Source organism: Atractosteus spatula, chromosome 21, assembly GCF_055471065.1.
Source record: "Atractosteus spatula isolate fAtrSpa1 chromosome 21, fAtrSpa1.hap1, whole genome shotgun sequence".
NCBI classification, from domain to species: domain Eukaryota; kingdom Metazoa; phylum Chordata; class Actinopteri; order Semionotiformes; family Lepisosteidae; genus Atractosteus; species Atractosteus spatula.
In genome coordinates, this window is record NC_142726.1 from 1918094 (window position 1) to 1941103 (window position 23010).

Below are 23010 nucleotides of genomic sequence, written 5' to 3' on the forward strand. Positions count from 1 at the left end.
CGCTATGCTTCGGCCGGGCTGTGTATATACCGCATCCACAGAACAAGGAACAGCTGAAGGTTCAGTCGACATGAATAGTAAAGGACACAAACGCAACGTTTCGGCTCAGCAGCCTTCTTCAGGCGGCTCAACGACCGAAACTTTGCGTTTCCTCTTCTTCTGCAGCCTGGGCGTGCAGACGCAGTTCGCTTCGAGCGCCTCTAGAGAGGAGACGTTTTAAAACGACGAGTGACAATTCCCCGGTAGCCTGCGGAGAAAGACAGTGGCTGTATGTCATTGACATATGGACAGGGGTGAGCAGTGGCCTCAAGTGATGTACTGCGTTTGATATGAGACGCCAGACTATTGTCTTTCGGTGCAACACCTCTAATACCGAAGAGCTGAGCAGCAGAGCCTGCTGTCCGGCCGAGCACTGATGACCGTCAGTCAGGACCCAAGTCTCCGGACGCTCCTCACTGCAGGTCCGTGCTTGTACAGATAACCTCACAACCTCAACTGTCTGTAGCAACTCCTAGAGGGAGGCACCCCCGGCACTGACCTACCCGTGCTCGCCAGTTTTTCAGGTGTTCTTACAGCCCTTCTGTGTAGTCCAGTATTAGCCTTAGGAATAAAATAGCTCAGCTGTTAATCTCTTCACGTTGGTTTTCAATCTCGACTGAGACAATATTTTACAGTGTTTTCTTTATAGACATCTGTGCTTTCGGTGCTGGATAAAAAATGGTAACTTTTCTTTCTTGCAAAAATTTCATAGGGCACATCACCTGGCCGAATTTACCCAGATATTCAAATTTGCAACATCTGTAAGCAGACCTCTTTTCTGCCTTCTTACTTGAATTTCTAATGTCGTTAGTTCGGTGCATTGATCACTTGAATGTGATACAGTGCACCTATGGGATTGTACAGGAAATAACGTCTCTATAGGAAAATAGCAATTTTAAAAATAGGAATTTGAGTGTTGCAAAAGAAATGACTGAGTAATAATTCAAAAACGTGTCCTCTTGCACAGATCTCTAACTTGACAGTCTGTCCTGATTAGCCTGTGAAGGAGAAACTCAGCAGGCATCTTGCTAAAACCATCTACTGAGCATTTTAATTTACCAGGGTCTTAGTTTTATGTGACTTTATTCCTGCATTTTGTATTTTATTTTTCGTTTCATGAAATTCAGCTGAATGTGCAGAATGCTTCAGTTCATGCTGATAATACCCTTTAGAGATGTGTGGATGGGAATGAATATTAGCCTCAACACCTCCAGTTTCAATTACAGTAAGAACTGTAGTATTAAATATACCAACTTGAAGTTATGAGATGGAATACGAGTTATTCTTGTTAGAATCTTCTTTCCTTTCTCACCTTGTCCTGTTTTTCAGTGAAGATACCTCAACTTAATAAAATAAAGGTGTTAAATTAAATTTTTTCACACGTCAGAATCAGATGTTGCATATTTGAAGACTCTGCTGTATCTACAGAAAAACACATCTGTTTTTCTGAATGCTGATAATAACTGTTGTTCCTTTATAGTTTCAGCATGGAGAAATAAAAAATGGAAATGCCATTTAACGGTGGTTACAATTTTTATTAAAGGCTTGTTTTGAAGACCAAAATGTAAAAACTCTTAAAAGCTATCAAAGTGATATACAACTTATGTGTTTTGGAGATGCTCCCCAGCACGTGAACAATGCTCTTATTGTCTGTGAGCTCTGGCTTGCTCTGCTTGCTTTCGTCATTGTTGGCTTTCTTCAGAGGCTGATACACATTCCGAGGGCAGAAGACACTTTGAAGTTTAATGCATTTAATTGCCTGTCTTTTAAAGGCCCGATAGTATGCATGCCTTTGCTTCCACATGATAAAATGATATGAATCACCAAAGCAGCAAATTCTGTCATTATCTTTTTCCCAGACACAAGGTGGGTGAGTTGGGCTCGGGTGATATAACTTCCTTTCCGTCATTTATTAAAAAGCTGCTTATTTGGTTGGGGTTGTGTCATCCTGGAGTCTAAACCAGAATTACAGGGTGCAAGGCAGGACTACACCACAGAGAGGTCTCCAGGCCTCTGAAAGGCACACACAAGGTCTCCAGGTTCACGCACTCTATACAGCACACCAGCAGTGTTTTAGATCTAGGGTCAGGGTTAAAATGAGTTTGTGGGGCAGGATTGGTGTGACAGTGAAGTGCAGTGGGGAGTGTCTTTGCGTGTGTTGGTGTAGGTGAAACTTAACGTCTACTGACTTATGTTCACATAAAATGTAATGAATTTTATATTCATCTTAATGACTGCAATTCTATCTGCTTGTGGTTAAATAGATTTCAAGATTTCAAGCCAAGGGAAGCTCCTCTTGTCAGTTTTTTCCCAAGTCAGGCTGTCTTTCGCTCCTCCATTGTCAGGCCTCGGGCCCCAGTCCTTCATGGGAAAACCAGAATTAATGCAGAACAAAAGCACAGTTATCTTAAGCAAACGCAGCACCTAACTTTCTACAAATTCCTGCTTGGTAAGTTAAGGCTAGTCCGTGTGGTTTGTACAACTCTAAATGCTGTTTTCTCTTACAGCAGTAAAGATCCCTACAAGACCAAGTAAGTAAATAACCTTATGAAGGATTAAATACATCTCCCACTTTGAAATATGGCAGCGTTTATGTCCCCTGGTGTTCCAGTCAATGAGACTGTGGCCAGTGAACTTGGGTAAACTGTTTGGTATTATGGGTCTGTCTGTGCAACACGATCGACGCATCTCTCAGTCTATAAAACACAATCAATCGTCACGTCTCTCAGACCGGCAGCGGAGATCAATGAAAAAGAGGCGGGAGGGGAAACGGACATCACGCGGGCTGTGTCGTCGCTGGGGTCAGACTCGTGTTCCTGTCCCGAAGGACGATCTCCGCAGGTGAACCCCGGTGCCCTTAACTGATGTGAGCGAAGCGCTAGCCGCTTCTCTCCGCAGCTCAGGGTGATAATGGATTTCCAGGGATGTGTGCTGGCTCAGCACTGCGTGCGTGAGCGGAAAGGGCTGGATGTGTCCATTGACTTTTCTCATTTATTTTGAGCTCTAATCTCCCTCTCTCCGAAATGAGCCTGCCTACCAGACTCGGGCCTGATGTGGAATAGCAGTGGATCAAGCTGAATGTTTCTGGTAAACGTTTGGATAGGTTTGGTATATTATAAGCCCCTTTGACGTGACTAAAGAAAAGAGACTTTTCTTTCGGCTGTAGTGTACTGCTCGTGTTTTCTCAGGCGTTTGTAATGCTCAAATCCCAGTGCTGTAAGCCATTGATTTCCTGTTTCTGAGCACGTGAATTGTAGCTGATCTACGATGAAATTTAGGATTTCTTAACCCATGCTTCATTCCAAGCAGCGTCATTTAATATTAGTGAAGGCTGTTGTTTAAGGAAGTCAGGCGATCCAGAGGTTGAAGGAAGCGGTTTGCTATCAGGCTGAAGCCTGAGCCCAGCTCTTGATTTCTAATTTGATGCCTAGAACAAGTTAATTAAACCTCTTCCTCTGTCCTTCGGGTCAATACGGGAGGGTTCAGTACACAGAACCATCGAGAATAGTCAAATTCGCATCTAAAGCCCTATACCACCACACGATGTACTGCAGCATGTAGTCTGTTTGGTTAACAGGCACAAGTAAACCTTCCTTATGAGATAATTAAAGTACTAATGCATTGGCTTCAAGTCCATTATAATGACATTCATCTCTGAACAACTGAACAACAGTTAGCACAAACTAATAGTAATCAGCTAAAATAACCCTTAAAACTGCCAGAGAGCCCGTACAGTCGTCTCCAGCCTGTCATTCCCCACTCTGCTGACACAGAACCTGGAGTGTTCGTTGCAGCAGTGAAACAAGCCCACGCTGAGCTGCGGGGGCTGGGCGGAGGGTAGCTGGGCAGCGGGCAGGGAGAGGCTCACTCACTCGCTGGATTCGTCTCACCATCCGAGTCTGTGGCGCCACTGATTCGAAAGTTGCTGTTAACGACCTTTGGCTCGGTTTCATCCCGCCCTGCTCTTCTTACATCCAAGACTCCGTCTGCACCGAAAGAGGCGCTGCGGAGGCAGTTTCTTATGCGTACTTCGCTCCCTGGTTAGTGTGAGTCAGGCAGACCGGGACACTTGTGTTCAGTCCTATTCCGTCTGAATATCCGCCAGGATGGGAGAGGACATCGGAGAGAGTAGTTTTTAGTCTGGACTGTTTTGAGGCGCCTGGGGAGCTGTGATTCTTGCTGCTCCTTGTCCCTGGCCTCCTTGTTCTCTCATCCCCAGGCTCTGTGTGGAAGAGGGCCAGGAAGGGGCAGATTTCAGTAGCAGGCAAGCTCAAGCCGGCTCACGAGGCTCCCGAGGGAGCTGAAGAAGAGGCCACAGTGGATGCGACTCCCCTCTGCAGGGGGGCAGGGGGTGGAAACAGTACAGCTCTGTCAGTCCCACGCCGTTCTGCTCCGGTCCTTCCACCCGGGAGCAGGCCAGGATTCACTCAGGAACTCTTCCCCTGTTCTTCCTTGGTCCCTGCCAGCTCCCTGCTTCGCTATAAACAATGTGCGCCCTGCCCTGGATTTAAAGTATCACACAGCTCTAGTTCATCAGCTGCTTGTGCTGCCTGTGACTTAATCACAGTCAGACGCAGAGCTCTTTTCACTATAAATATCATATATATTTTTGAAAATATACGGTATATCAAGGTGGCACAGTGGTGCAGTGGTCAACATTGCTGCCTCGCAGTGCTAGGGACCTGGGTTCAATCCAGACCTGGGGTGTTGTCTGTGTGGAGTTTGTATGTTCTTTTTGTGTTTGTGTGGGTTTTTTTTCTGGGTGCTCCGGTTTCCTTCCACAGTCCAAAGACATGCTGGATGGTTAATTGGCTTCTGAGAAAATTGACCCTGGTGTGAGCGTGTTTGCATGCCCTGTGATGGACTGGCATCCAGGGTGTACCCTGCCTTGTGCCTGCTATCTGCTGGGAAAGGCTCTGTTGACCAGGCAGTGGTCAGCAAAGGAAGCAGCTCCTTCATTTGGTTATCCTGTATTCTACAGTGTAATGACTTTGCTGCTTTCAGTTTGTCTTTGAAAAAAATTGGATGCAGAGGTTTTCGAGAGAGTGAATTGAACTGATCTCTGAACCTCACTGATCCGGGTTGTACGTTCGGAGCAGTGATCCGGACTGTGGGCTCGTGACCAGAAAGTTGTGGGTTTAAGTCCCAGAGGGATTCTGTGCTGTTGTATCTTTACACACGATTCTGTACTCAAGTTGCTCCAGTAAAATGCCCAGTATTTTATAAGTGGCAGCAAATGCAAGTTGAATATTGTCAGCCAAATAGTTAAAATCTACATGAATGAACTACTGCATATGTACAGCTTGTGGCTCTCATGGGTAAGATGGAGAAGTAATTGATGTCTGTAGCATCTTGAAAGGCATGCACAAGTGTAAATGCTTTTTAATGCACCCAGGAATAAATCCAAGGCTTAGGGAAAAGAGTTCAGGATTTTTCAAGGGCTTAGTCATCTTGTTGGTTACACTCCCCAATGATCTTCCAGTGCTTTGTCCTTCATGCTCAACCCTGGGCTTATTCTCAAAAAAGAAAAGCTTTTGACTCATCATGAAATAAAAACCCTGCTCATTCATAGCTCAAAATCCAGAGAAATAAGAATAGGGTTTGCAACTGACCAGAAATGAACTGGCACTGAAGGAAGGTTCTGACTTCTGTCTCATTTTACAAAAGAACGGAGACTTTGAAATCTTAGTGAGAACCCAGCTTCTCTATGTTTTCTGCATGTCAAGGAAGAAGATGAATAGGTTGTTTTTTTACCAGCCTCACTCAAAGACTTGCACTGTGATGGATGAGAATGGCAAATTACTGATTGCCAAAATGAAACCACTTTGCTCCCAGTTTTATACAGAAAGGATTCTTTGCATTATTCCATGAGAATCCCAGCTTGGAATACTAGACAAGCTTGTCTTGGGACCTGGCCTGGATACAGTTTTTGTGTTATGAAGACTTAAGTCTCTATTTTAAACTGTTGGCCAACTGCCCATTCTGCTGTCAATGAATTAAATGGGCAATTTGCCCACAGTCGAAAATCAGGCCCTTATTTTTTACTTCTGACTATGAGTGAGATTAGGATGCATGGCTCTCTTTCACCTTGACAGGTGGTTGCAGACAGTCTGCCAGTTTTCATCCACATTATTCCCACAGCACAAGTCACAGGGCACCTGTTACTGACTTTCATCTTCAATATACAGGATCCAACATCTTCTTGAATAGCCAAATTGCCATTATTTTGCAACTACAAACAAAGAAATATATTCTTTCTTCTTCTCTTTTGTGGCAAATGCCTTTTTATTTGTAGTGTATGTGTCCTCCAATATAAAAGGTAGGGTGTTGGTGTTAGAGTGTGGAGCAGTGGTGAGGGCTCTTGACTTGTTTCTGGAAGGCTGAGGGTTCAGATCTCAGGTGAGAGTAAAATACCCAGCTGTGCAAATGGGTCCAGATCATCTGCTTTTGATCAGAGTGTGAGCCAAATAAATTAGTACCAAATAAAAGCATCAGCAGCACCTGACTTGAATCCAGTCTCGATATTTTGAAAGTTAAATATTTGAAGTGATATATTCCACACCACCCTTAGTTAGATCAAGGAGATCTTTCACTGAGGTACTCAAGAAAAAGGGTAGATAAAGTAAAATAAAATATTTTCTCCAAAAGGAAATAACAACCCTGCGAGAGATTAGGAACGACATTAAATTTGAGATGTTCGTATTATGCTAGCATATGTTAATGCCATTGATAAATGAATGAATATTAGTCACCTATGGATCTGTTTCCATACTGAGGTGAAACAGCAGCTTTCTATATGAAATTGCTTTGCTGTCTTGCTAAAGGTGCTTGTGCTGAATCTCACTGGTGTGGGGCTGGTTCTCCTGTCTTCAGGGTGGGGATGTGAGCTGTGGAAATGCTTGCCAGGCGCTTCACACTGTCCCTGTCCCTGTCCTGTGTGTTTGAGCTGGGCTGGACGGCCGCTGGCCCACCTGCTCTGTGCCTCTGTGCAATAACAGCACAACACAACCAGCGGGCTCCTCTGAGACATGCATTTTCAAAAATCAGAAGATTCAGCAAAAACCAGAAAAAACAGCCATGTGATATTTTTGAAGTGGCCCTTTAGAAAAAAAAAGGAAAACTATTAAACCTCTGTGTTGCTGCAGGCAGTGGCAGTTGTTTTAATGGAATGTGCTTCCTATTTAAATTGATGTGGACCAGCCTCTTGATCAATGCTGTAGGCAGGGTAGCATCTAATTTAATATCGTAATCATAGTCTGGTTGTGCAAAACACCAGCACAAAAAGGCTCCCTTCATCATAGTAAACTGTATCAATAGACCCTGGACACAGCTGAGCAGCGCAGTATTAATTTTAGTGCTGATTGCTGCTCTTTGTTCTTCATGGAGGAGAACGGAAGCATGGCCCTGAAAATATTTCTCATCCCTGTCCTGGTGTCTTCTGTTTTTTGTTCTGAGCTCAATGTTCTGAATCATTGAGTCTAACTGATCCCTGTAATTGAACTTCCTACTTGATCAAACCTTTCTGACCTCTTTCTGCACTCGGGGCTGTGTTTCAAAAAGACTGTGCTGCTGCTGCTGCTGCTGCTGCTGCGCTGGCATCTAAGTAGAGCTGGGAATGATACGATATCAGACATCCCAACTAAATAGCGGTACAATCACTTATATTCCTTGCACCTGAAAGAACGATGTGATGTGCAGAAATTAGTTCCAGATTCTAAAGAGCTTGTAATAGTCTTAATCCGCTAGAAATAAATGAGCCTAATTGATTAAGAGCTCTAATACAATGAAAACTGGAAGACATAGAGGTAGTCTAGGACAAGGCTGTGGAGAATAAAATTGCCTACAGTATGTGAAGTTTTCCTGCCTTGTCTTCAGTCAGTCAAAAGCAGGCCTTTGGATTATGTCGTGTTTCATATAAACTGGTGGTTTCATTCTCTAGTTGTTCACTGCAATGCGAGGACTACAGTGTTGGAAGAGTCAGTGTTGCTTAGTCTTGAACATAAAAGGTCATGGGTATTCAAAATCCTCAAAAGTACAGAAAAGTCAACTCCAGAGTCAGTTAAACATGAGCTAAAGGACATGACTGGGGACAAAGCAGAAAGTCATTCAGGACTGAGAAAAGCATTTCTTTACACAGAGGTTTATAGCTGATCACTTAGCTAACAGCCACCAAACAAGTAAGATCCCATTTGTAACCTTTCTTATGTTTCTTGTGTTTTTAAAAGCACACCAGGCTACGCGAGACAGTGAGGGATTTAGAAATTAAAAGAGATAACCCTCATGGGAGATGACAGTGTCGACTGCAGTCAGATGGAATATTTTAGTGGCCTTGAGACATCATGTTATATGAGAATTGCTCAGTAACAGAATTCCTAGGAGCACTTGTTTCATTTCAGGTAATCCCACTGAAAAGCATGGAAATTTAAAATTGAAGTTTATGAAGCATGTAAACATCTCAGTATTTAAATGGTGTTTTTATTTTATAGTGTTTCTTTTTCTGTTATTTTTTCATATTCTTGCTCTTTTTGTTTTATCGCTGCATTGGGGTGAATTGACTGACTCTTTGGTGCCATATTCCCTTCTGCTCCAACAGCTCTGCTCTGTTAGGAATTACAGCAGTGTGTTCTGCTAATGGCCCAGTGTTTCTCACAGGAGTGACAGGGACTCATGTGTTTTTGTCTTCCACACCCCATTCCTGTGTGTGTGTGTGTGTGTGTGTCTTCTACACCCCTTCTGTGTGTGTCACCAGCCCCACTCCTGTGTGTGTGTCTCCTACACTCACTCCACACTCCTATGTGTGTGTGTGTGTGTGTGTGTCACCAGCCCCACTCCTGTATGTGTGTCACCAGCCCCACTCCTGTATGTGTGTCACCAGCCCCACTCCTGTATGTGTGTCACCAGCCCCACTCCTGTATGTGTGTCACCAGCCCCACTCCTGTATGTGTGTCTCCTACACCCACTCCTGTGTGTGTGTGTGTGTGTGTGTGTGTGTGTGTGTGTGTGTGTGTGTCTTCTACACCCCTTCTGTGTGTGTCACCAGCCCCACTCCTGTGTGTGTGTCTCCTACACTCACTCCACACTCCTATGTGTGTGTGTGTGTGTGTGTGTGTGTGTCACCAGCCCCACTCCTGTATGTGTGTCACCAGCCCCACTCCTGTATGTGTGTCTCCTACACCCACTCCTGTGTGTGTGTGTGTGTGTGTGTGTGTGTGTGTCTTCTACACCCCTTCTGTGTGTGTCACCAGCCCCACTCCTGTGTGTGTGTCTCCTACACCCACTCCACACTCCTGTGTGTGTGTGTGTGTGTGTCACCAGCCCCACTCCTGTATATGTGTCTTCTACACCCACTCCTGTGTGTGTGTGTGTCACCAGCCCCACTCCTGTGTGTGTGTCTCCTACACCCACTCCACACTCCTGTGTGTGTGTGTGTGTGTGTGAGTGTGTCACCAGCCCCACTCCTGTATGTGTGTCTCCTACACCCACTCCACACTCCTGTGTGTGTGTGTGTGTGTGTGTGTGTGTGTGTGTGTGTGTGTGTGTCTTCTACACCCCTTCTGTGTGTGTCACCAGCCCCACTCCTGTGTGTGTGTCTCCTACACCCACTCCACACTCCTATGTGTGTGTGTGTGTGTGTGTGTGTGTGTGTGTGTGTGTGTGTGTGTCACCAGCCCCACTCCTGTATGTGTGTCTCCTACACCCACTCCTGTGTGTGTGTCTTCTACACCCCTTCTGTGTGTGTCACCAGCCCCACTCCTGTGTGTGTGTCTCCTACACCCACTCCACACTCCTGTGTGTGTGTGTGTGTGTGTGTGTGTCACCAGCCCCACTCCTGTATATGTGTCTTCTACACCCACTCCCCACTCGTGTGTGTGTGTGTGTGTGTGTGTGTGTGTGTGTGTCTTCTACACCCCTTCTGTGTGTGTCACCAGCCCCACTCCTGTGTGTGTGTCTCCTACACCCACTCCACACTCCTGTGTGTGTGTGTGTGTGTGTGTGTGTGTGTGTGTGTGTGAGTGTGTCACCAGCCCCACTCCTGTATGTGTGTCTCAACACCCACTCCTGTGTGTGTGTGTGTGTGTCACCAGCCCCACTCCTTTTTGTTTGAACGATGAGCAGAGACATGTGTGCTTGTCCACAGGCATTGATTTGACTGGACTAGTTTGAATCGCTTGAAAATGGTCCCAGTAATTTGAAGTATTTGAAAAGACAATGTACGAGACCCGTCGGGAGTGTGCTGGTACAGTATATGGTTGTGTCTCTGGGCAGCCTTTGGTTGTGGAGTCTGAGGCCACTGCCCCCTGGCCTGTACGCCCGTGGTGGTGTCGGGGCGTGGCAGTGTGTCTGAAGGGTGGGAGTGTATGCACAGGGCAGGGGCTGAAGTGTGCCCGTGGCTGTGAATATGTATGCATCTTATTGTGTGCGTGTGTGTGTCTGTGTGACTGTCAGCGGTTGTAATTCAGCATTAATCTCACTCCCTTCGATTTGAGAACAGCTGAAGTGGCAGGAAATCAAATTTCCAGCCCATTAACCCCCGTCACGGTGCGGCGAGCCTGATTTATTACATTGCAGCGCATTTTTGAGTGTGAACATTATCTCAGAATAAATCAATCTGTAGCAGGGAAAGGGTGGGGGTGGGGTGGCGGGGGGGGGGCGTGCGTGCGTGCGGAGAGACGGCGTCTGTTTGTTCGTGAGGCGGAGAAAGACTGACCCTGCCGCGAATGAGGGGCAGGGAGCAGGGGTCAGCTGGGAAACGAGCGGACGGCCCTCCGAGCTGCCGACCTTCGCTTTCCAGAGAGAGAGCGCGGCCGTGCAGAGGGAGGGCTCGGAGGCTCTGTGTAATGGTTTTGGAAATAACTGCGCCATTTCACCTTCGAGGCCTCTGCTCAGCCAGATGAAAAATATACTAGCCTGGCAAAAAATATATATATATATCTGGAAAGGCATTGCACATTATAAGTAATAGCTTTTTTTTTACAAAGGTGCGCTATATTTTTGATACATTGTGTTGTTCATTTTGTTTCCCTTTATGGGCTGACCAGTGCAGTGAAACTGGAGCAGAATGAAACTGCCCTCATTGCAGCTGTTGGTTAAGTTACAGACTTCGATTCTGACGTGATCTTAAAGCATTCTGAGGATTCAGGATATAATCGTTCCATGAATGATAAAGAGCCTCTTTCAAAGGGTTTTAAAGCTAAAATAAATTGACCGCTCCAAAATGCAGATGTTTTAGAAGGAAGGCACAATCCTGATTGCGATGGCGATGTTATTTAAGCAGCATATGATGTCTGAAAAGAAATAAAAAATGATTTCTGTTTTTGTTTGGAGTTTAATTGGTAATCAACGGCACTGCGTAGCTATAAGACATCCATTCCTTTGAAGGCTTCGTCACACGAAGATCAATAATAATGCTTAACGAGCATCATTACACTGATGAAGATAAATGCACGTTGCAGATTTTACATCCAGGGTTCCGGACAGCTCCCCATGCACTTGTGCATCACAAATTCTTTCTGTGAAGTGATATGTATTTCATAATTATGTATGGTAAGGGGGTTCCAGTAACTGGGTGGTATGGTGGTGCAGTGGTCAGCATTGCCACCTTGCAGTTCTGCAGCCCTGGGTTCTGTTACAGACCTGGGGTGCTGTCTGTGTGGAGTTTGCATCTTCTGCTCATGTTCCTGTGGGTTTACTACAGGAGCTCTGGTTTCCTCCCACAGTCCAAAGACATGCTGGTGGGTTAATTGGCTTCTGGGAAAATTGGCTCTGGTGTGTGTGTCGGTGTCTGTGTGTGCCCTGCGATGGACCGGCGTCCCGTCCAGGATAAACCCTGTCTGGCACCCACTGCTTGCCGGTACAGGCTCCAGCTCCCATGTGACCATGAACTGGATGAAGTGGTTAGAAAGTGGATGGATGGATTCCAGCAAATCTGACTGCTAGTACTTAAAAATGGATTATACCCTGTTTTAGTTAGAGAGTGCCTGTGAAGTTAAAGTCAAGGGCTGTTTTAGTTTTGATTCATATTATTAATTTTAAGTATTTTTCTGTTTAAGTTATACAATATGCTTTTAAATTGCTCTTCTACTGATGTAGTGCTGGGCAGCCTTAAGTGGCACTGGGTAGTTTACTGCTTGCACTGGCTTGTAAAACAGATCTATTGCGCTTTTAGCACATAAAATGTGCTCTTAAGCCACGTTTATATATTCATGACATGGTTCTTTCTCCAAAGATAGATCGTCCCTTCATTTGATCGTCCCTTCATTTAACACTGATATAATTACAAAGTGGAACTGCTGGGTTTAGAATTTCGGCATCTGAGGAAACAGTTTGGAACTGCTGAGTCCAGTGACCTTCCATTCTTTATTGATTGATTGGAAGGGAAATGTTTTGATCTGTTTGACTGGCTGGATAACGCAGCGCTGAAACAAACCATTCTAAACGCATTTTCGTCTTCCGAGTGTCCACCGACGGAGTGCGGCTCTGGCCTTGTGAGCGTGCTCTGTAGACCGCCAGAGAGGGGTCGGGGGTCGGGGCTGGGCGGAACAGCCCGGTCAGCTGCTCTGTCCTGCCTGCCTGCCTCCCTGCCTGCAGCGGCAGCACAGCCGAGAGCCTGGCTGCACCCCTCCGCCAGCCCCCTCCGAGACCTGCGGGAATGAAGTGATTTATAATGAGCCGTGTCTAATGGATTGCCCTCGCACAAGCGGAATTATGAAAAAAATTTAATTAGCCTTTAGCGACCCCGCTGTCCAATGCAGGCCGCGTGTGGATCCTGCACTATCGCCACATCTCTCCCCGGGAGGTGGGGAGGGGCAGGGGTAGTGTGTGTGTGTGTGTGTGTGGGGGGGGGGGGGGCAGTCATGTTGGGGCGACAGCTCCCCGGCCCCCCAGCCCCCCACTGACACCCGCCAGCATGTCATGGAGGTAATTAGAATTTAAATCAGCAGCAGTTGTTATAGCAAAACCCTGACATTCCCATTAGAGAGGCTCGGGGATGCTTCTAGGTGCAGTCAGCATGGGCCATGAAACCGTCCTTCATCACCTGCTCCGTCTGCACGTCTGCAGGGGAGTAGCTGTGGAGTCCGAAAGCCGATGGCCCGGGCTGCTGGGTACCAGAGCAAGGAACTGACGCCTGTCTAGGAGCTGGAGAGGAGCGGCATCCTTCATTTGAAGATGTTTATGAGGAAAACGGTCTCTACCTGGTTGCTGGTATCAGACATTCTCCGCAGCCATTCTCCATTTCAGACTTAATGGCACATTTCTGCCTCCATCAGACCTGTCACCACCAGCACCGTTCCTTTCCAGCTCTGTCACCAGTAATGCACGTTATCCACGCGACCTCTACCTCCTAAGTGTATGCAAAATATCACTTTGCTGCTCTTTCCTGAGAGCATCGCAAAGTATTATTATTTTCTTTCATTTTGGCTAAAGACTCTTGTGGGAATACTAAACCAGCTATTTGCAGAGCGGACTGGAGAGGCTTCTGCTGCTTGTTGGGTTCAGTCCGAACCAAGCTAATGGATAGGTGTGCGCTCACAAACACAGAACGCATCTCAAAGCGCCTCGCTGAGAAGAACGTTGGGTGAGCAAGAGCACTTCATGAGGACAAGGTCAGCAATCAGGTGCTGTGTGCAGTTGTAAAAATTGTAAAGCTCAAACTGCAGTCACAATCATAAAAGAAGAACGGATTGGAAAGTGTTATAATGGTCTGTCCGCAGCGTTTCTCAAAAGATGGGGTTTGATTACTAGCAAGTGTGGTGATTTTACTGCTGTATAATTACTGCACTTTGTGCCGTTACTGTTACAGTGCTTTTCACAGCTGGACATGTTTTAGGAAACTAAGGAAGGAAACAAACAAAGGGTTTTTAGGAAGTTTATCTCTACAGTTCTACACTAGTTTTTCCGTTTGCATTCTTATGAAGTAACTTTCTTGTGGTTCTTTGCTGTATTTTAGAAGTCAAAATAATTGCTAAAAAATGGCAGCAACATAAAAGGCTGAATTTAACTGGCACCTTTGATGCAAAGAGCAAGAGAAGAAAGCAGAATTGATTTGCATGGAAGAATTGAAGGTGTGACCAGATATTTTGGTTTCTGCTCATCCCAAGCTGTGCTTCTTTAAGCCTGCAAGCTAAGCTTTGCTTTTAAAGACAGAGCAACTCAGACAAAGGATGGATGTGCTCTAGGCAGTAAAAGAAAATAGATTTTTGTTCTGTCTTTCCTGCTGCAAACCTGCTCCAGCCCCCACTCACACACTGGTCCGGTTTATGAAACGCTTGCCATTAAATGAATTTTATTTCTTCAAAACCAAGATTGCATGTTTCATCTCCCTGAGCAAATAAAACCATTATTCAAGAGCTAATCTGCCTCAGTGACTTATCATGACATGTTTACAGAACATGTAGCCATCCCAGAGGCGGTAGGGTGAAACTGGGCGATCGGTCCCCTCAGTCTCTCTTCAGATGACACTGCGAGGGTTTGTAAGGCGCCGGCTTGTTTGAATTCTCCAGCCACCACAAGGACCGAGGAAATCTTCCACAGGCCTGACATTCCACCCCTGTTTTTACTGTCACTTGGTAGGTTTTCGTTTTTTCTGCACAAAAAACAGGGTAAATCTTTCCTTCCACGGTGGGAGTACCACCTCCATTTTATTTTATACAACAGGAATTGTATTTGATGGGTTTCAAGTAGTCAAAACAGTAAAATGCACTGACAGGCGTCAATTTATGCATCTGTTGCAATGATGGGAATTTTCATCCACTGCTCTGCAAATTGCGCTTATGACCCCCATGTTTTTAGCAATATTCCACGCCAGTTGCTGTGCTTCGCTGTCTTGTGTGATTTTAACACAAAGAAGAAACCTACCGTTGTGTAAAAACAAAAAGCACTGTCTCTTTTCTCTGCCTGCACTGGTGTGCAGTGGGGCTGCTGGTGCATGTCACCCAGATCGGCTAGTACTTCAGGGCTGGATACAGTGAGTTTGTGAAACATCTTGGAGTTCCATTGGGATGAAGAGCGTGACTGGCATATAAATGTATGGACCTTTTATTATTTAATCTCACTTTAACATTTCTCATAGTCGCACTGAGAAAAAAATAGCCCATATTTGCAATACATGAAGTTTGCAGTGAGCTTTCTCTGACTGCTGGTGAAAGGCACAGTGGGATGGCTGCGCTGTGGAGCTCGACGCAACATTCCCAGAAGTCCCAGACAACACGTGGGGCACAGCGTGTGCTGCTCTTGGGGCTCCGTCAGGATGGGGGTGCCGACACTGTGGGAATACAACGCGATTGAGCTGTGCAGGGGTGGGGGTCTGGGGCTCACACAGCTTTGCAGCCCGCATGTTAACAGCCGATGTCAGGCTGCCCTTTATAGCCTCTCTGGTGCCCATCTATTATGTTGAGTTTCTAATTCAGGACACAGATATTTGAGTTATTCTAGCTGTACCGGAGCCATCCACACCCCCAGCAGCAGTCCCACTGTGAATGCCAACCATAACCTGGCACTACCCAGCAGATCTGAGTGAGAAGCTTCGAACATGAAGCATTGTGCCCTGTTTGTCATTCTGGGTACCGCAGTCTGAGCCTACTATGACCTCACTCTTAGGGACCCCAACTCAACAGAACAAGAGGCTTCTTCAGATCAAATGGTTATTTTTGGGATTCCTTATTAAACAACTAACTAGACAACCAAAGAGGGACAAGAGCCAAACTGCTTTTTATAATTTCACGAAATGGATTTTATTTACTTGTTCTTCATTTTCCTCTTAAAATTTCCCACTAGGATCAAGTTCAATTGGACGGGTCAAGGCAATTCATCCTACCTGTGCGACTTGATTGCACATGTCCGGCATAATCACTTGCCAGTTGCAGGAGCTGTGATCTGAGCTGTGAAAACCGTTCCTACTGGCGTGTCCATTGTAGGTGACAGTGCTTTGACCTGAACAATGTGTATCAGTGGCCTAAACAGTTCATTTGGCCCCTACTGTTCCCAGGTTTGCAGCATGTGATCGGTAGCATTTCGAATGCATGTTTCAAGCAGATGCATAAACACATTTCTATATATTTTGCTATTAATACTGTGAATAGCATAGTAGTAATAGCACAGTGTAGAAGCTTGGTGCATAGTGAATGCAAAAGCACCATATCGACATACCTCATTTACACACTTGTGTTTTGCCTGATTATTTTTTCCGTTAGTAGGAGCAAGGCTTGAACATCCTCACAGCTCCTTCCCAGACCCTCTCAGCTTGCTGTATTCCAGTCTGGCGACTTTTCTTCATTAGCAAGCCTTCACACTTCCCCTCCATGCTCAGCACCCTGACGACAGGAATCCGCTGTCCCGCTGTCCCGCTGCCACATTCGATTCTTCTGATGGCAGGGCCACAGAGAGGTGCAGAAGGACTGAATGCCAAGGGCAGATTAGTTTGAAGGGTCCTGCTCTGCATGGCTGCCCACTGGCCTGATTCTAATCCTGTACCTGGGAGCAGGCAAGCTGCAAAGACAAATTAGCGTCAAGGTGCTGCAAACTGGTAAACTGTGGATCTGTTTAGCTGTGGAAAGTTGCTGCATTACAGGAGGCACTGTATAAATGGGTGGAGACCTGCATCTGCTGCTTAGTTGAATGTCTCCCTGTCCTTTATAAATTGTCATTGTTCTTAGCCGGAAGGGAGTTTAAAGGTTCACGCTGCTCTTGTAATATTCAAATACAGAAACCTACCTAAAGTATTCACCCCCTTTCAGTGATGCCCCATTTTGCTGAACTGCAACTAATGTATGCACGTTTTGTTAAAGTGAATATTTTTATCAAAACTTGAATGTTCAAACTGAACTTCTTTATGGGTGAAAGAAGTTAAATGTCGGCAAAAACTACGGAAAGAATCAAAAACTAAAATATGCTGATTGCCTATGTATTCACCCCCCTGTGCTATGGCAAACCTAGATTAGTTCAAGTGAATAAAATTACTTTGACAAGTCTCACCATCAGTCAAATGGCCTCTGGCTGTGTGCAATAATGGTGCTTCATGTGATTTCAGAATAAATACACCTGTCTTTGAAAGGTCCCTCAGTGAATTTCAAGCAAAGATTCAACCATGAAGGGGCATTCAAGACAACTTAGGGATAAAGCTGTAGAAACTCATAGATCAGGAACAGGGCATTAAAAACTTAAAAGTCTGTGAATATCCCTTTAAGCATGGTGATGTACATTTTTAACAAGTGGTAGGTGTATCATATCGCCCAGAATCTGCCTAGATCAGGCCTCCCTGCAGGTATTGACTTTAATGCTGAGATGATTCATGAGTCTACACTCCCTTGAGTGTATGAGTCTTCTACTTCCCAGTCACTCAACAAAGCTGGTCTTCATGGTAGAGTGGCAAACCCACCTGAAACACCACATGGAGTTTGTAACAAAGTCCTGACGTGATTCCTATTGAGAGTCTTCAGCATAACTTGAACATTTTAGTCCATCACAGGGAAGACAGACACAACAACATACTGTACACAGACATGCATGCACTCGCATCTAGGGACAATTTTCCCATAAGCCAGTTCACATACCAGTATGTTTTTGGATTATGGGAGCAAATCAGGGAACCTGGAGGAAACGCACGCAAACCTGGGGAGAACCATACAAACTCCAAACAGACAGCACCCTACATAGGGCCACAGCACTGCTAACCACTGCACCACCATACTGCCCCTGCTACTGTCCACTGTATATATACCAATGTATTAGAAACGTCCCAGCACTGCAGCAAAGTCCACGTGGCAGGTGGACAGTCACCCTAAACCCTCCCTGATCCTGTCTGAGCTCAGTACTGTGTACAGGGAGGTGTTACAGGTGGAGGAGACAAATGCTGCCGGTGCAGAGCTCCACTCTCTTCCTGCTGGGGAGTCACTGGAAAGGACGTGGCTCTCGGCCGCACTTGACTCCTACTTGAGGGAAACAAGCCGTTAATGAAACAGAGAGGAAAGAAGTGGCGAGGTCTGCACAGTGAGAGGCAAAGTGATGGATTGCTTAGCGCTCCGAGCTGTGAAAACCCCAAATTAGATGCTACGCAAGGAGGGGTCTCTTTGTCAGGATCTTTTACAGCCCGCTTGAAATTGCAAATTAAACGATTTCTTCCAATGGCGAGCATCTTGCGAGATTGTCTTACGTACGTGTGGCTCATTTCACCATCTGTGCCATGTTTTCTGGTTTCATTGATTTTTCTGAGAGTTAGTCCAGCTGCGAAAATGACAAGATGTTCGTGTTTTGAGAAGACCTCTGCAGGTTGGTTTTGGTAGTTTTGGGGGGGAGGAAAGGAAATGAAAACGGCCCAAGTCTGCAGTCTGTAAGTGTGAGAGGGACTCCTCTCCAGCAACCTTCTGTCAGCAAGAGGTTTCAGGAGTGTTGTTGTCATTCCTTGTTTTAGTGTGGTAGAATGCACTCCAGAAGCTTTTAAAATATTAGACTGTATCTCTAAAAATCCAAACCACATGGCACTATGTAGCAAAGACAATGGTACATTTTATTGTTGTGGGACTTTACTATGTGTCAGGAACTTACTATGTATTTATTCCTCCTCCTTGCACCTGAAGCCTTAAATAATGATAGCACTTAACTTCTTTGTACTTCAGTCTTGTCTCCTTACTGCACCTGACAGCCATCCCAAAAAGCCACATGACTGCACAATTTTAACTGAAGAATGCGCTCAGTGGGAAAAAAAAATGCTCCCTTCAAAACACACTTCGACGTCAGAACCCCATCGCTCTGATAGAAAGTGTGCAATTTCATCACCATGGAGAACAGCCTCTTCTCATGTGGTGGCTAATTTGTGGCAGAAAGGTGCACACTGCAGGCACACCTCAGAGCAGGGGCACACTGTTAGAGACATGAGGGACATTAGAAGCTCTTTTAGCTGCCTTCTAAGACTTGTTTCACTCACAACCTGGCAGGCTCCTTAAAAGAAAATGTGTGCGTGTTTTCGCACCTACATTCCTAGGCCTGTGCATAATTACAATGTCTCCCTGTCTTTCAGCTCAGATAGAGCTCTCCACTAGGTTGCTTACACGGCAGTTATCAGTCTGTGAGCAGGAACAACATAGCACAGCAATGCACACTGTGTTAATCGGCATGCACAATAAATTAGCAATAAAATAACAGGAAACTATATGTTAACTGCTTTAAATCTGCAATCTCTTCTACTTATCTACCAGTTGGCCTTATTCATGCCAGATCAGCAGTTCCAAAACACTGCATCCAGCTCTGACACAGTAATGCTAAAAACATGTGGTTTGAGCCCTGGTGGCCCAGCGATCCAGATTATTCCCAAGTGCTTTTTAATAAACACCCCACCAGGAGCTGTCAGCATGTACCCTGGGGCTACAGCAAGGTAACATTCTACAGAGGCATTTTGGATTGAAGAATCTGTTCCGTCCGCATCTGGCTGGATGTGTGTGTACAGCCACGTGAATAGATAAGTGATGTCAGTATGTGCGTGTGATCAGCGATGGTTTTGGCAGGCAGGGTTTAAATGCAAAAGGGAGAATTCCTTTCTCTCGGTCCCACACTGACACCTGTCATCTCTCTGCCCAGCCCTTTCTCTTCCTCTGCTGACAGTGATCCTGTTCTTTTCCCCACAGATCTGACTTTGATCTGGACTACGACTGCTACCACGATGACTTCTATGACAGGTACTGTCTATCACTTTACACACCAAATATTTTCTCTTAGCAAAGCCTTTCAGAAATGGAGGGGGGTTAAAATGTCAAGAGAAAAAGCAGTACTTTCAATCATCATCTGCTTGTCTTTTAGGACGCCATTGTGCTGTGGTAATTAGCACTGCCAACTGAGTTCTAGCCTGGGCTGGTGGATCTTTTGTGTGGAGTTTACATGATCTCCCTGTGTCTACATTGGCTTAGCACACAGATTTGCCATGATATTCCCATGGTTAAGTGTATAAACCACAAATTCAAGGTGCAACATTGTGAAACGTGTCAATATCCTAAGGTAAAATAATCACAGAAGAATCCCACAGGCATTCATATCTACGAACACCTCTGTTTTCTTGGTAATATTTAAAAATATACAGGTATTACTGATTCTCTTTACAGTGGTGTCAAGTCCTGATTTTCAACTGTTATGCCAACCATAAAAAACAATGGTCAAAGATCATTTCGGCATGTAACACGGAGGAAGGAATGAAAGACTGTAAAATTGCTCTGTCAGTTCAACAGATTTAAATTCTTTTGTGTGATTGCCCGAAGTGCCGAAGAATGAATTTCCTTTAAGAAACTGTCAGTATAATCTCTGCAGCGGAATTCTTTTCAAAGACGACTTTGCTGGCTCCTTGGCTTCGTTGGAATATCTGAAGGTCAAACAGCTTGGCAAATCAGGAAGGCGGCTGTGTGCAGAGCTCACATCTTCTAATTGTGTGATTGTGCTGAAGGAGGATGTTAGTTGCATTTAAGAGCTAATGTGATTCATTGAATTTCTCTGTTCACCTCTAATTGCACGTCTCTTCAAAAGCTTGCCAGAGCCTCCTTATGGCACCTTTCCTGCATTTTTGGGCAATTCAGCCCTATAACTGCTGTGTCAGGCTGCTTGATACAATTGTAAGACAGGATTTCAAATGCTTTTAGATGGGCTACAAAAAGCTTCAAAGCGCGGACATCTGATTTTCTGAAATCACTCGCTCACATAAGGGGATTCATTTTCCACACACAAAGAGGCACAGAGGCAGGCTAATAGCACATTGATTAGGATTGATTAAAAGGGACTGGGAGGTGAGCAGTGTGAGTTTTTAAAAGCACTGAAGGTCAGGGGAGGAGGCTTGGGGACTTGTGTTTGCAGCTGAGCTCCAAGGGAGTGTAGACTAATGGACGGTGCTGATTGCTGGAGTGGGAGGATGAATAGGCCACTGGGTCTTGTGTAGAGACTGGAGGGGAGAGAGGCGGTTCGATACTTGGGGCGAGGGAGCAGGCGAGTGCAAACATTTAGATAAGACATTTATAGCATGACAGCTTTTAAAACAGTATTTTTACCAACATAAAGACAAAATCTATTCCACATTTTCAACGTCAAAGGCAAGCCTTAAGATTCCACTCTGTTATTTTCTTTCTTTCGGGACTCACCTTTGTCTCCCGCTCAGCTCGAGCTTTTCTTAGAGTCGCTTTCCAAAAAAACACAGAGGACACATTTATTTTTTTCCCTTCGAGGCAGTAAGTTTGGGAAAGCTACCCTGCAAGTAACTTGGCAGGGAGTGAGGAAAGAGGGGGTTTGTACTTGTGAGCGCCGAAGGACTGGGAGGGACATGGTGTATTTAGACAATATGAGCCGGCTCCCTCTCTCTGTTTTCCAGCACAAAAGACCTTATCACCTGTCTCGTAATGCTAATAATTACTTGGGAAGGGGATTGTGGGTATGAAACAGATTGAAGGTGACAAGGCCTATTTATAAGCCTGGGGCTCAATGGGAATTGGTGAAAGAATGCACTATTGGCGTCTTTCTCAGGCATCCAAGGGACATTTAGTGCACTTAAAAAGGTCAATGGCATCACTTTAGCATTAACTGGGCACTTTTATAATACACGGCAAATCACATCGGTTAATAAGGCGAAGAATTGGGTATACAGAAAAATCAGCAGAGGCCAGAGAAGACAGCCGTGTCACCCTGATCAGCATTTGGCTCAGAGATGAAAAGGGAAGACGGTCCTCTGATCTGCTGGCTGGAGCTCTGTGTGCCCCTGTGTGCCTCTCGGCCTGAGCTGTGCAGGGCCTGAGATCTTCATTAGGAGTAGGCAGGGGCCTCTCAAGCAGCAATTTGCTTTGACAAGTGCCTGTCAGGAGGAGAAAAACAAGTCAAATTGTCACTTGTCAGTGAAAACGTCTGAGTGATACTGAAATGACCCAGTGAAGTGTTCATGGCCTGAAAAAATTGCATTTTGGAACTTAACTTGAAAGCTAAACACGTTTGAAGTGATTGGGTTATTTGTTCTCTACCTTTTGATAGCAGGCTTTATAGACTTTGACGTATGTCCAGAATTAAGAATTAGAATGATGATGATCTATTATATATTGAGCATCAAAAAGAAACACACCCCTTGGCCTTGTGACTGCAACAAACGTGTCACATTATTATGAGGAATATGGCTGTTTTGTAGCAGATGCACTGCTATTTTATTGAACAAGACATAAGGCAGGTGAATTCATTATGCTGATGAATATTCATCATGGCTAGGGTTGATCGGCAGGGGTCTGTGTGAAGGTCACAGGCTAGCAGCATGTGTGGGCACAGCTGGAAGCAGGAGCAGTACAAGCTGCACATCAGAGACACAGGCTTTGCACCATCCATCCCTGTCCTGCAGGATTTTCTGTAATTCCTCTTGTAGAGCCTGGAAAAACATGGAAAACCATGTGCCTGTTAATTGGTCTTGGAGATTTAGTTTGAAGTGTGTTTTCGCGTCATAAAACAACCTTGTAATTAATTGACTTACAATGGCTTGAATTCTCCAACTCTTGATCTCCCTAACACTTTTCTCAACGAGCTGCAGTATGTCCAAAACTCTGCAGCTGGACCAGTTACTCACACAAGTCTGCATACTTGTTGCCTACAAAGTCACATATTCAATATAAGATCTTTGTTACTGACTTTCAAGGCTCTAAACAATCTGGCTCCATCACACATCTCTGAGCTCCTCCATGTTCACACTCCCTCCTGTAGGCTCCGCTCAGCTGAGGCTGGTCCTCGGCTCGCTGTACCCAAATCTTGGACTATCAGTGTCCGTGACTTCCTTTCCTCTTTACCCAGATCTATGCCTGTTTGCCTGTCTGTATAAACATGTACGCTGTTGTTTATTTTTCTTGAACTTTTTATTGTACTTTTGTATAATTATTATTGACCCTCTTTCACTAGAATGGCAGAGAGTTGTTGAGATGTTGAGACATCGGTCTCAAAACACTCGGACTCCCCGATTGATGCTGGAGAAGTGTTGTTGTC

The 23010-nt window shown here is 45.3% G+C and overlaps 1 protein-coding gene across 2 annotated transcripts in view; it reads left to right on the plus strand.

Moving 5' to 3' along the window:
* LOC148816974 (heterogeneous nuclear ribonucleoprotein C) overlaps positions 1-23010 on the plus strand; it is a 64800-nt gene that overhangs the window by 23325 nt on the left and 18465 nt on the right. For both annotated transcript variants that reach the window (XM_088938653.1, XM_088938652.1), the window contains exon 3: positions 19656-19706. In XM_088938653.1, coding sequence (XP_088794779.1) covers positions 19656-19706 — 51 coding nt within the window. The remainder of the gene's footprint in view (positions 1-19655; positions 19707-23010) is intronic.